General features: G+C 31.0%; 1 protein-coding gene and 2 long non-coding RNA genes across 3 annotated transcripts; 1 reads left to right on the top strand and 2 right to left on the bottom strand.

The window, feature by feature from the left end:
* Positions 1 to 5,855: 5,855 nt before the first annotated feature.
* On the bottom strand, positions 5,856 to 6,387 carry LOC123921002. Its single transcript, XR_006813894.1, has 2 exons — positions 6,312 to 6,387; positions 5,856 to 6,217 (listed from the first exon to the last, which is right to left on the bottom strand). It is a non-coding gene; the product is annotated as an uncharacterized LOC123921002 (long non-coding RNA).
* A 1,550-nt stretch (positions 6,388 to 7,937) lies between these two features.
* On the bottom strand, positions 7,938 to 10,045 carry LOC123921001 (transcription factor bHLH19-like). Its single transcript, XM_045973373.1, has 5 exons — positions 9,970 to 10,045; positions 9,810 to 9,882; positions 9,131 to 9,640; positions 8,580 to 8,942; positions 7,938 to 8,474 (listed from the first exon to the last, which is right to left on the bottom strand). Exons 2-5 carry the CDS (start codon positions 9,849 to 9,851, stop codon positions 8,400 to 8,402), a joined length of 990 nt encoding a protein of 329 aa, XP_045829329.1. The 5' UTR covers positions 9,852 to 9,882; positions 9,970 to 10,045; the 3' UTR covers positions 7,938 to 8,399.
* Positions 10,046 to 10,174: 129 nt separating this feature from the next.
* Positions 10,175 to 13,124, top strand: LOC123921000. The gene is made up of 2 exons (XR_006813892.1): positions 10,175 to 10,502; positions 10,777 to 13,124. It is a non-coding gene; the product is annotated as an uncharacterized LOC123921000 (long non-coding RNA).
* Positions 13,125 to 13,311: the final 187 nt, after the last annotated feature.

Genomic DNA, 13,311 nt, shown 5'->3' with positions numbered 1-13,311 from the left:
ATTTAATTCGTTCAGATTTGAAGCACAAAAACCCTCAAACAATTTTCATTATAAAAGATACAATACGGAGTAGTCAATTTTAATATTTTTAGGGTTGTTGAAAAAAATTACAATATCCATTTTTGTTTTGGATTCTATCGATTTTGTATGTGAATTCATAATTAAGACTTTAGTTTTTTATGGACAAATAAATCCTTTATAACACCAAAAATTGATGAAGATGGAGAAAGCTTTAATAGTGAAATTTATAGAGACATTTAAATGGAGAAGAGAATGGTCATTTTGGGGTTGTTCATTATTTTTTTTAAAACGGTTGGGTTATTCATTATTAATGTAATATTTGTTGTTTTTTTTTAACAAATATTTGTGGCTTTGATCTTGAATTTAAGAGTATTATGTTCTGGTGATTGTTTATTTAGAAGATGAAGGTTTTGATGTGGAGGTGAAGCAAGAAGAGGCTTAGAGAGAATAAGGAAAGATAGATAAAATGAAACACTGACAAAGTTTAGTGGAGGAGAGAGACAGAGAAATGTTATGTTATAGAGGGTGTATTATAATCTTTGGTGGAGTTTTTTTATCTAAGAGTTTACAAAAGTCTTGCACGGTGAAAGACCTATACAACTGATTCACGTTAGCCAAAGCCTGTTATTGGTTTATACAAATACAAATTATTAATCACATATTTGATTCTTGACTCTTATATATATAAAAAAGTTCAATTTATACATGTGTCTTACACAAATTCTCAACAGTAAAAATTTGATATCACTAACGTGTAACATGATAACTAATAAATAAAATTACAGCCTGTTCAAAAAATAAATAAAAAATTACAGGCATCTACAAAGTATTATAGTGTCAATTTCGGCTAAGCTATTTATCCCCATTTTTCTTTCTGTTTGACTCACAGCAAGAACGAATATTATTGATGTGCATATTTATTTTTTTGGTAGAATATTGATGTGCATATTTAATAAAGGCATTTTAGAATTATTGTGGCTGATAGCTTACAGAAAGTATATAGTGTGTGTGAGACATATGAGCCCACATGTCAAATTTGTGGTGCTGAAAAATAAAACCTTTTATTAAAAAAAATCTAAGCAGAGGTTGAAAGTTTATCTACTCATGAACTATTTCACGACATAAGCATTTTCTTAATTGATTCCGTAATAGAAAATTTGCAATGTAAAAATGAAAATAATAAGTAAATTAGTACTGTTGCAAAAGAAACTTTTCTTCCTCCCGTTGATTGTCCAAGAGCCTCTAAAGTCAACATGTCATAATGCTACAATTCACCGTATGAGAAATACTTCTACGGGCACAAGCCCAAATTATACTTGTTAGACACATTCACAAAATTTAATAAAAATAAGGAGAATGTTAACTTGTGCCCTTAAGGCACATGTTAAGGAAGTAAAAATAGAAATTATTAAATGCTAATTTGTGCATTTTGACTTTTGAAGCATTAAATTTCTTGTATCATTAAATGATGAATTTCTATTTTGGTATATCTTAACATGTGCCCTAAGGGCACATGTTAACAAGACCCTAAAAATAAAGCAAAATTGATTAAAGTGATGTGACAACTTTATTTTTCTAGATTGTATGAGTGTGCCCAAGTTTTGTGCTCAAAAGTTTGTGCCCAAGCAAGTATTACTCCTCTGCCATATGGTCATGTAGGTTTAGACATTGATTTTTTTTTTTTTTGACAATATAGGTTTAGACATTGATGTCAATGTCAAAAAAAGGCTTAGACATTGATGCGCAAATCCTTCTAACATTTTGACATTTTTTTAGTTTTAATATTTCCTACAAATTCATTAAGGTGTAATATTATTTGACGCATATATGGTTGGTTGGATACTAAAAATGGACACGTCTTTCAATGGAAATTTAAACATAAAATCAAACACGTCTTTGAAGATTAATCACGTATAATAGATTCAAATTTCTGTTCCTATTATACGTGATTAATCTTCAACGACGTGTTTGAAAATTAATCACGTGTTTGAACCTAATTGTTATTATCTGTTCCGATCATAGTCCAGCCGAACACAAATATAAGGAAAAAACACTTTAAATTTTGGATACAAATATAAGCAAAAGTCAACTACTTTTAAACTAATTAATACTATTATTTCTAATATACCCTTATTTAATCACTTACGCTTATTTCACTTTAAAAAGTTTATGTGATTTTCAAGACATAAATCACTTTTCAAAGGGTAATATAGTAAACTTAACTCATGTTTTGCATTAAATCAAGAAAATTAACTACACTTAACTAAATTTCTTAAACACCGTGTAAACGATTTTTTTTCTCCTTATATTTGTGTCCGGATGGAGTATGTTTTGGATAATATGGTGGTGAAGTTGTTGTGTAGGAATTTTGGCCGTTGTAGTTAATGGTTGGACCCCTGTGAAGGTCGGGTGGTGTATGCACACGTTCCAATGGTCAAATCAGTAAGCGTTGTAAGTGAAAGATATTTAGAGTTAAATATTTCATATCGGATGCAGTTTTTTAACAGACTTTATATAATGAAGGAATTAGATTAGAAAAGACTTAAAATATTCTTCTACCCCTATAATTGGGAATTGGATTTGCTGCAGTTTTAAATCCTGCAGTTTGGTGCATTCCATATAACATGTGAGAGAGACAAAGAAAAATTTGTCATGAGAGAGAAAACAGATTTTCAACAAAAATAATAAAAATATTGCTTTGTGTGTTAAATGCAGGAACTGCACCAAAATTGGACAGCAGTGAATCCTCATCCCTATAATTGTGACAAATATTGTCTGATGTCATGGTACGGTAGTGTGAGATGGTCTTTATGTAAAATCAAAATGTGTCCATCTATGATCTATATTGTTACTATACGAGAAGGGTGTGACCAGATCCAACCTGCATATGTGCCTTTGGACCTAAAAACTTAAAAGACTATATTTTACAGTTTTTTTTTGTTTGATTACGTTCTTTTATTTTATTAAAAATATATTTAATAATATGTGCTTAATAATAACCACGTTGTAGTTGGGAGCATAATTCATGTGATTATAAAGATATTAAATAAACAATTGCACTTAAATTTATCAAAAATAGACTAAAAAGTTAATTAGCATCATTGTGTATTTCCATTTGCAATTACACTAAGAGTATTGAATATCACCGATCTTATTTTTTCTTTAGGGTTTGGAAAATCACGGATCTTAAGAAAACATTAGTAGCAAGTGCCAATTGTTCAACGTAAGGATATCACATTAGGAGGATTCGAAGTTCGCATTTCATACATTTTAGCCATAAAACTATTTAATAAAAAAAATATATATATTCATACATATTGGACTTCGAGAAACTTTAAAATTGAATTTTTAAATTGAGATCAAAACTTTAATTTTTTAAAAATAGAGGTCCAAAAATATTTTTACCCCAATAAATTTAAAATTTAAGAATGAATTTTCTCCTTTGTTTTTTTTTTTTTTATATTTTTACATCTTAATTTTTAACCAACCTTTTTTCATTTTTAAATTCTTATACTATCTTCTTTATATAAATGTATTGGTCTAAATTTCACATTATTCTCTTATATTTATTTACAATAGAGAGAATCTATTCTTAATAACTTTATTGTATCAATGTAAGGAGCATATATAGTACTAGTCGAATTTTCACACTCGTAGTCTTAATTTGTGTTTCAAAATTGATGGGCAAGTCTTTGAGATAAAGCTAGTGGGAAATAGAGAAAACAGAAAAGAGACCGATAATTCAAAATCATAATCAAATTAATAGAACGTTTTTGTCTTTTCTGTAAGTATGGAATAACATAAGATCACCGACCATATATATGTGGGCGTCTTAATTAAGTCAAGAGTATCATCAAGTCCACAAGGGGCTTTGCCCTCAAATGACAACTTCAAAAACTTAAATTCAAATGATTATTGAACAAAAAATGAAATCAAATAAGGCATCAGTTTTTTTTTTTTTTTTTTGTTTGTTTAAGTTACCATAGATTATAGGTATAAAGTTTTTACCCCATTTAACAATAACTTTATTGATAAGAGTTAGAAATTGAACTTCTCATAATTTGCTTAACTAAAAAGGAATAAGATAATCTTAAAGTTTTTTTTTTGGGTACATGAATGTGTTTTCATTACGTAGGAAAACCATAAGATGGATAAGTTGCTCAAAATTCAAACGCCGTCCATGTTTTATGTTGGTCATCGTATTCCCATTCGTTTTCTTTATACCATTGTTAGTAGGTATATATGGTGAATTAGTCATATTTGGAGTAGCAAAAACATAAACCAAGTGTTGAAATTTTGAAGAAAAATTATAATCTTGGAAATGCTTGATTGTGTTTGGATTTTTTTTTTTTTTTTGGTAAAGATTGTGTTTGGATTTTTTTTTTATTAGACTTTTTATATATATATATATATAAGCAAAGAAAATTAATGAAAATAGAGTACAACTGTACAAGGGGTATTCGAAGTTTCTCCGGACCTAACATCAGAGTGATAACAACTATCCACCTTCTACGAATGATTGTAGAAGAATCACCACGTCATATGTTCGCAAGTCAGACAAAAGATATGGTACAACAGTACACTCAATACAAAGCTAGAAAGACCAACTTCAAGCTCTCAAGGCAGCCAATGGTACAAGACTACCAATCTGAGAAAAAGCACCTAGCTTTTAATTTCTTCCTTTGCCTGCTAATGAACCAGCTCCAAGATAAACCACTTAATTAATGTTATGTCACTCACCATTTCATTAACATTAGCACTAGCACCTTTAATTAGGAGTATATTATAAACTTTCAATTTTAGAGAGTTTTCAATATAAAGTATCTCATAAAAAATATTGGAGTCCTTGAACACTATCCAAATGTTATATACCATGTAGTTTATTTTAAAGGATTGCGATGTAATTAATTCATATATTTTTTTTTTTTGGTAGAAAATTAATTCATATATTTATTATATACAAACTAAACAATTTAATAAATCACTAGAATACTATAAAATTGATTTTAAGAATTGGTTTTAGCAATATCCTTTCCTCAGTCCCTATTTATACAAGGTCTCTAATATATAAATATTTTTTTTTAGTACTTGTATACATTTGTATTATTTACTAGATATTTTTATTTAAGTAGTTTATCATGTGCTCTCATTATGTGTACTCAGAGCACATGTTAATATGACCGAATAAATATATTAGTATTAAGAAGAAAAAAAAAGTTCTAAAATTATGATAATTATGAACAAAAGGTGATCAGTAACACTACAAGAAAATACGGGATTAGCTACGACGGCGTTTTTAGCTAATTCGTAGCTAATCTCTAGTAAAACAGAGTCAGCTACAGATTTGTTGTGAATTAGCTATCGTATAGGGCGTAGCATGGATTGGGCGGCAAATCATCTACCAAAAAATTTCCTAGCTAATTTGCAACTAATATACAATAAATCCTAGCTAGTTCCCAATTAATACCTAGTTAAATAATATTCAAAAGTTTGTCTTTCCTAACTAAATCGCTAGGATATTGTCACAACGATTTCGCAATAAATCTCTAGCAACATATTCCTAGCTATTTCGCAACTAAATCCAAGCTTTTTAAATTTATTATATAATTATAAAATGCCTTTATTTTTAAAACTGATTAGGCTAGATTCATAAAGCTTAAATCATTCATCATTCCTATATTGATGCTAATACTGCATAATACAAAAAACTCCAAATTCATAAAGCTAGGAAAACCCTATGTGATTGATTTCTCCACATATAATTGAACTAACTTCTTCACATATTTAATCATTAGCAACAAAATAATAAATCTAGTAAAACCCCATTTCATTCAACAAAGTGACGTAAATCAAGGTTATGTCAAACTAAAATAACATAAGTGCAAATTCTGCAACATCCCTATAAATGAAGGTTTCAGCTATTTCAATAAACAAAATTGAAAATTAACAAGATTGTATGATGGGTACCAGACATTGATTGAGCATCTCTGATTCTAACTACATTCAGGTCATGTATCATCATAGTTTACAGATCCTCATCCACAAATCAAACAAAAGCATGCAACATATACAATGAAGAAGCTATTATATGCTACTAATCTAGACAATATAGAGCATAACATACAATATTGCCGAACTGTATAACTCCGAGAATTCTGGTGGAAGATATCCGGATAAGTTATTATTGTCCAAAAGCCTGTAACGTCAAGTCAACAAGTAGACACCACCTTAATACAAAAACTTGATGAGAATCAAAACTAATAATTCGAGTTCTTTGGTCACGATCTTACAAGAGTTTCAATGATGTAATATTGCCAATCTCTTTTGGTATTGCGCTTGTCAGATTGTTCCACATGAAATCCCTTCAAGTGAACTTTATTGTCACTGTCAGTCTTACATATCAAAATCAACACCAAATTCATATGATCCTATGTGCATAATGCACAAAATATTCAACGAAACATTGAGCCTGCGTGCCGGGCGACTAAACACATTATAAAAATTATAAAAAAGCAAAATCAAGTTCATAAACGTTCAAATTAACACCATAACAGTGTAATTCTGCAGTGTATAACACACGGTCACTATTAGTGTCATATATCAATCAAGTTCATTAACATTCAAAATCAGCAACAAATTCCTATGATTCTATGCACATAATGACATAATAATACACAAAATATTCAACTAAACACAATATAAAACTTGGAAGAAAAAAAACCTAGAACAGAATCAAGTTCATAAACATTCAATCTAACACCAAAACAGTGTGATTCAATACAAAATGATTAACCTAGAAACAGTTAATAAATACAAATACCTTGACGAAATTTTCCAGAACTTTTTCACCAATTGCAAGTCTTTTCGAATCTCTTCCACATGTTATCACAAAAATCTCAAATCAACAACCGGCAAAACACACACAAAATCAAAATAGATAAATAAATAATTAAACAGTTAAATTAAACAGAAAATTCGTGTACCTTCAGTAATTGACAAAATCGACGAAAAACCTAGCGATGGCGAAAACTGCTGTAGCGGAAGGAGTTAGGAGTCTGTTACTGTTAACGGAGAGAGGAGAATCGCGACGAAATGGAGTAGTGATAAGCGGTGTCAGGATTGTTCATGGAGGAAGGGATTTGGATCGAGTTGTGATTCCGGCGGAGACATTTCCGATCTGCGGCGGTGGAATTTCTCTCTTTGTTCATGGAGGAAGGGATTGAGAGATTCTGAAACCGTTAGGTTGGAGAGTTTCTCGAGAGAGTGCTTTTGTTTTTATTTCTTTCTTTTCTTTAATATTTTTTGTTGGAAAAAAAATGTTTTTGATCAATTAGTAATAGTATAAATAAATAGTAATAACTGTTCAAAAGTTCTATTTGTAGCGAAAAGTGGCTTTTGTAACTTGAAATTAACCACAAATACAGTTTGTAGCGAAATTGGCGTAGCTAATCTGATATTTTCTTGTAGTGTAATACTCATGATCCAGCAATGACAATATCCAAAGTTAGTATAATAAATAATTAGATTAGGATCAGGGGTTTTCTATATTAAATTGCAATAGGTGTATAATAATCCCATGATCCAATGACAATTAATCACCAAATTAAATTTAGTCAACTTCTTCAATATAAAAATGTGATTTATATTATTAAAATACAGCATTTCCAATCGTTTATGATTATGCAAAGCTATTTAATCATTTATATAGTATTATTTTTCTTCCAGAATACGCACAGAGTTTATCTCATTAATTCATTGTGAATTAATTAAATGTGAATTATAAGCAGTTGAAGATATGCATCCACACGAGTATCCAATATATACTATATTTGAAATAGGACAAGTTGTCATTTAGTCACAAACATTAATCATAATCATAAGAATTTTATATATAATATTTTTATATAATATGGATCCATCACAAAACGACAAAAAGAAACAATATAAAATAAATACACTCAACATGACAACATTGTTTTCAATCTTCACAACGTGAAAGAGGGATCAAACAGATCTATCTCAATAGTCAAATCCTCTAAAAAAATCCCTCTTAGTGTGGAGAAAAAAAAATAAAGAAAGAGATGTAGAGTTCTAAAAATGCCATTGTGCAAAAAACAAGGAAAACACATTGGCATTATTATTGAACTCTTCTCTCAAATATATACCTCAATAATCCAAATGATGGACGAAAAAAGGAAAATAAATCACTGTGTGATTAAAAATAAAAGCCATAAATATGAACTAAGGTCCATAAATTCGATTCTCAGTTCATTGTAAAAAAAAAAAAAAAACAACTAAGGTCATTTCTATAGACTATAGTCATGACTCATTAGCATGCACATCAATAAATGTTGATGCCTTAAACTTCTTGTTTTGGATCAAATGAGCTTCCTCAAAACATGACTTATGCTTCTTATGAGTTCCTTTATTGTCAAGCAATATTCTTTGTTCATCTGCAAGAAAAGAATGAAATTTATTAGCAACGAAAATCGGAGAGAAAAAAACTATAAAATTTGTCTTTAATTTAGGGTTTGAAATTTGAAGATAAATTTTTTTACCTGAGCAATAATGGTTATGTCAAGATAATTATTTCCAAATGGCAAAATAGAACTACTTTGAACGGTGAGATGGTGCTTTTCGAGTTCGTTGAGTATTGTGGTTGCGGTTCGGCCGGTGTTTTTGTTGCAGTGGATTCTGATGAGCATGTCTTTTCCAGAAACTCTTGCTTCGATTTTCGGGAGCGATTGATCTGAGTTCTCGTCGCATGAGGAGCTATCATCATCGGCAAAGATGATAGATCTCTTCACAAAAACTGCGGATTCGACTTTTTTATCGGCTACTTGTTCCTCTAAATTCTTCACTCTTTCATTTAGTGCTTTCAAATGACTTATTGCATCTTCCAATATAGTTGCCTTGTCCATCTGCATGCAAAGTAAAAAAATGATTAATATTAAATAATATTTGTATACTTAATAGAAGATGTCACACTTTTCAATTGTTGTGTGCATCCGTAATTGCGATTATATTAACCTAATTTAATTTGTATATGATATTAAATATCACAATGCAACTATGCACATTTATGTGTATGATATTTATTGCAATGTACCTTTTTGAGTCCAGGAAGAATGGAGGAAAGAGCAATGAACCTCTGGCTAAGCTTTTCCCTTCGTTTTCTTTCGGCCATTACATGATCTCGAGCTTGGATTGGGTTTCTATTCGCGACCTTGTTTTCACCTTGAGAAATCAAAGCTGCAAAATTTAAGTTTTCACCATACTCAATCTCGGCTTTAGGCTTCTTAACCTTTGCATCCACGTCATAGAATTGTCGAGCAGAAGATGTATCGGAGTGGTCAAATGAAATGATTTTGGGAGAAGCTTTGAGTAGTTTAGTTGGCGGTGTTGCTGAAGCAACAGATTGATCAGGACTACTATGAATCGGGAAAGAGCTGTTTTGCGTGCTTTGGGAATGAAAGCGTTTATGATTGTTATTCGGAGAGGAATAAGAACTCTCTGGTGGTGATTCTGAGAAAGACTTGAAATATGCCATATCATCATATTCGAATGCAAATGAATCCATTGGGTAATCATGATCATTAAACAAAGCATCCTCCATTCCCTATTAATTTAAAGAAAAAGAGTGAGTAATTTAGAATAAGAATTTTCATATTGTCAATTTAAAAAGTTTTACACCGTCAGTACATAATAATCGTTCATGTAGGTGTCATTAGAAGTATTAATTTAATGCTGACAATATATATCAATTAAATCCTTTAGTATATGCTTACAAGTAATTGAGGCATGTAGTTGGTTGATGAAATTTGAATCATCTTTGAGCTTGAATACTTTGTATGGAACAAACTAAAAAAATTAAGAAGTCAAACAAATTAGAAGGCTAATTAACAACCAATCCTAAAACTAATTAGGAGAGTGAGAAGGGTTGGTTACCTTGGTTGAGGAAAAAGAAGAGATTAAGTGTTGTTGTTAATGTTTGTTTGTGAAGATATGGTGTACAAGGCTCAACAAATATGGCAACTTGGTTTTATAGAGAGAGGAAGTAGAATAGAATACTATAGTACACGTTTAGTACCCGGTTATGTAATAAGCACGTGTGAATATGAAGTCCCATTTTCTTGGGTATTTTTTGAACAGAAATGCTATCGAGACAAAAACCCTCCAACAAATATACAACACAGAGGGGTATATTGGTCAATTTACTAATTAAGAAACCTCCCACATGTGACATTATCCTTTCGTCATTTTCCTTTTTTTTCTATTTCTGTTGCTCCCTCTTCCCTTCAAGCTGCCACAGTCGCCGCCATGTCGTCTCTCTCCACTCCGCCGCCTTCTTGTTTGTGTCTTGTTCTGTCTCTCGCTCTACTCACTGCGTATGCGATCTCTCTCGCTCTCCACGCTGCAATGTGATCTCTTTCTCACTCTCCTCATTGCAATTTGTTATCTGAAGCTCTGTTTATCTTAAGGTAAGCATTCTTTAAAAATGAATTAGGATTAGGGTGAAATGATTTAGGTTATAAATTGGGGTTCAATGATTTTAGTATTCTCACAATCTATGAGCATTCATCATCATTGTGCACAAGCTATTTGATAAAATGCTTGAATGGTTGGATATAGAAGAAAAATGGTTTTTTTTTTTTCCTGGAAATTGGGCTTAATGTGTCCAGCTTTGGCTATTGTAGTCAACTGATTTAGTTGCCTAATGTCAATGTGTTGTTTTGATCATATGTCTACATGAAGCTTTTTTTGCAATTGAAAAAGAAATTGAACCCGTTGATGAAAGCATGATTTGGTGGAATATGCAAAGTTGTTGCCTCTGTACTGCTGCCTATTTCCTGCTATCACTATAAAGCCAAGGTGAAGTCCTAGTGCCCGTTACAGAGGTCCGGAACCTGTAAGAGATTTTATGTACGTACAAATGAATTCAAAGTTATACAAGTAGTTACTTGATTTGATTTAGGCTCCGTTTGATCAAATTAAGCTATAAGCTAGCTGAAATGATAATGGCTTGTGAGTGTAATACTTGAAATGATTATGTGTGTGGCTTGTAATGAAATTATAAGCTGAAACGTTTTCTGCAATATCTGTTTTGCTGCAAAATTCTAATGTCTGCACTTTTTGTACAGAATTTATTGTTCTTAATTTTTTGTAGGAAACTGGGTTAATTAATATTTGTTCTGTTGAGTCTATCTTAGGGATACAAAACTGAATTGGGACAAGCTTATTATTATTTTTCTTTTTAATACTTATACTTTTGCATAATAGTTCTAATCTTATGAAGCTTATCTGTTTTAGAATGATAAGCTTAAGGTTGAGTTTAGAGGACCTGGGCTGTAAACAACAGACATAAGCTTGGCTTTGCACTTAAGTGAATTAAGCTGAGAATGACTTTAATTGTTCTTGTGGTTACATTAAATTACTGTCTATTGAGTAACTAAAGCCTCATTACAACTGCATAATCTACTCAAATATGCATTAAAGACTAATATTGAGAACTGAAATGGTCTTCAAGTTGTTTGGTCACTAGGCTTAGAGTTTAAAACTTGCATGCAGAAGTAGGGAGCATGATTCTATTTTCTACATAATTGCCGGTGTTGCAGTTTTGGATGATAATTTTAATTTAATTTTGGTTTGAAGTTTTTTAATATTTTAGAATGATATGGTTGGTTTAAACTGCTGCCACTTTCCTGCTATCAGTATAAAGCCAAGCCAAGGTGAAGGCGTTACAATTTTTGTTTCTTGTCTTTCTATTGTGTAGATCAAGGTTATGAATTTTGTTTCTTATTTCATTTGATTCCTTATCTAAGTTTCTATGGTTTGTGTTCTCTATGGTTGCTTCTACCATGGCATTTACTAGACTGATTTGGTCTTTTTAGTTAACCTTTGTGAAGTTCAATTTGCAATTTGTGGAATTTTTTAGTTAACCTTTGGCGACCATTTTCTTTAAACCGTCGTTGACATTGATTGAATACATGCCAATGAAAGATGAATAAGTTTAATTGGAAGTGGCTAAAGAATTGAAAACTGTATATTAGGAACAATAAACTTTCACATTTAACTTTACCTATGAAACTTATTCAAGGACAAAACTTTAACTTTTGGTTGCTTACATATGCTCTGCTGCACTTTTTATTTATATTGCTCCATCTCATCTCTTTGTTGAAAATATGTATATTGAACATGCCATGTGATCTTACTTTGGTAGTTGAAATTAGAAGTTACTTGGATATTATTTTCTTATTCAATAAATTAAGATTTGAAGGATTTTTCATGTTTTCTTTCTTCACTTTGCTGCTACAACATACCTTTGGATTTTTCATGTTTTCTTTCCTTACTTTATTCTATAATATCTTGTGTGTTTGATCTAGTCCTATTTTCTTAATTGTCTTGCGAGTGTAGTGGCTAGTGCATTTACATGATTGTAGATAGTGATCGAAAGACTGAAAGGTGAAGATCATTATTAGGCTAAACTTTTTTAAAATCAACAACCAAACATTGTCTTGCTGGATTGTTATATAACAGGGTAGATGTTGTGGATCTCAAGCTTTTAGCTTTTTTTATCCTAAATATTTTTATGTGATCGTTTGGTAATATTTGTTTTAATGTCTGAAGTCTCAACTTGTGCGTATTTAATTTGCAGCATAAGCTAGGTCAGGATGCTTGAAAACAATGACAGCGGGATGTAGGTCAGGATGACGTAGGGCAGCAGGACGCATGCCATCAAAGAGATTCACATGATGTAGCCAACTCCAAGTTATCATATGGTATGATTAGCTTGAAGCAACTAATTTGCAAATGGTGTCCGCTTGACATGAATTATCTGAAACAACACTCGTTCAACAAGCTTAAATGGGCAGTAAATACATTGAGAAGTTGAAGTTCAAGTTGTCTGATGAGAGGAAGAAAAGGGATTGACTTATCATGATTTTGTTGTTATCATGAGAATTGTTTATTGCATATTTAATTACTTAGTATTTAGGGGGAAACTTATGGATTTTATTTGTAATGTCATGTACTTGAAATAATGTTATATGTTACTCTTGTTTTTTAACAACTATGCAAGGTTGAACATGATATTATTTGTATCATATTGTGTGTGGGATATAACTTGGTGTGATGCACAAATTCTATGTTGTCCCCTCATCGATATTTTTAATAATTTAAAAGAATCTCACTATTTGTTCACAAGTGAGATTGTACATGAAGCACACTTCTGATATTTTTAGATGAAAAGGTTAAAATAAAGTTAAATGTGAATGATTTTTTTCGTTTTGA

The sequence above is a fragment of the Trifolium pratense genome, linkage group LG4, assembly GCF_020283565.1.
Source record: "Trifolium pratense cultivar HEN17-A07 linkage group LG4, ARS_RC_1.1, whole genome shotgun sequence".
Taxonomy (NCBI): domain Eukaryota; kingdom Viridiplantae; phylum Streptophyta; class Magnoliopsida; order Fabales; family Fabaceae; genus Trifolium; species Trifolium pratense.
This window is presented reverse-complemented; position numbering and strand designations above follow the sequence as displayed.

Coding starts and splice junctions, on each gene's coding strand:
- LOC123921001 (XM_045973373.1), bottom strand. CDS start 9,851: ATGATTCAAATTTCATCAACCAACTACATGCCTCAATTACTT. Junction 9,641..9,809: donor ACTACATGCCTCAATTACTT/GTAAGCATATAC, acceptor TTAAATTAATAG/GGAATGGAGGATGCTTTGTT. Junction 8,943..9,130: donor TTCTTCCTGGACTCAAAAAG/GTACATTGCAAT, acceptor CTTTGCATGCAG/ATGGACAAGGCAACTATATT.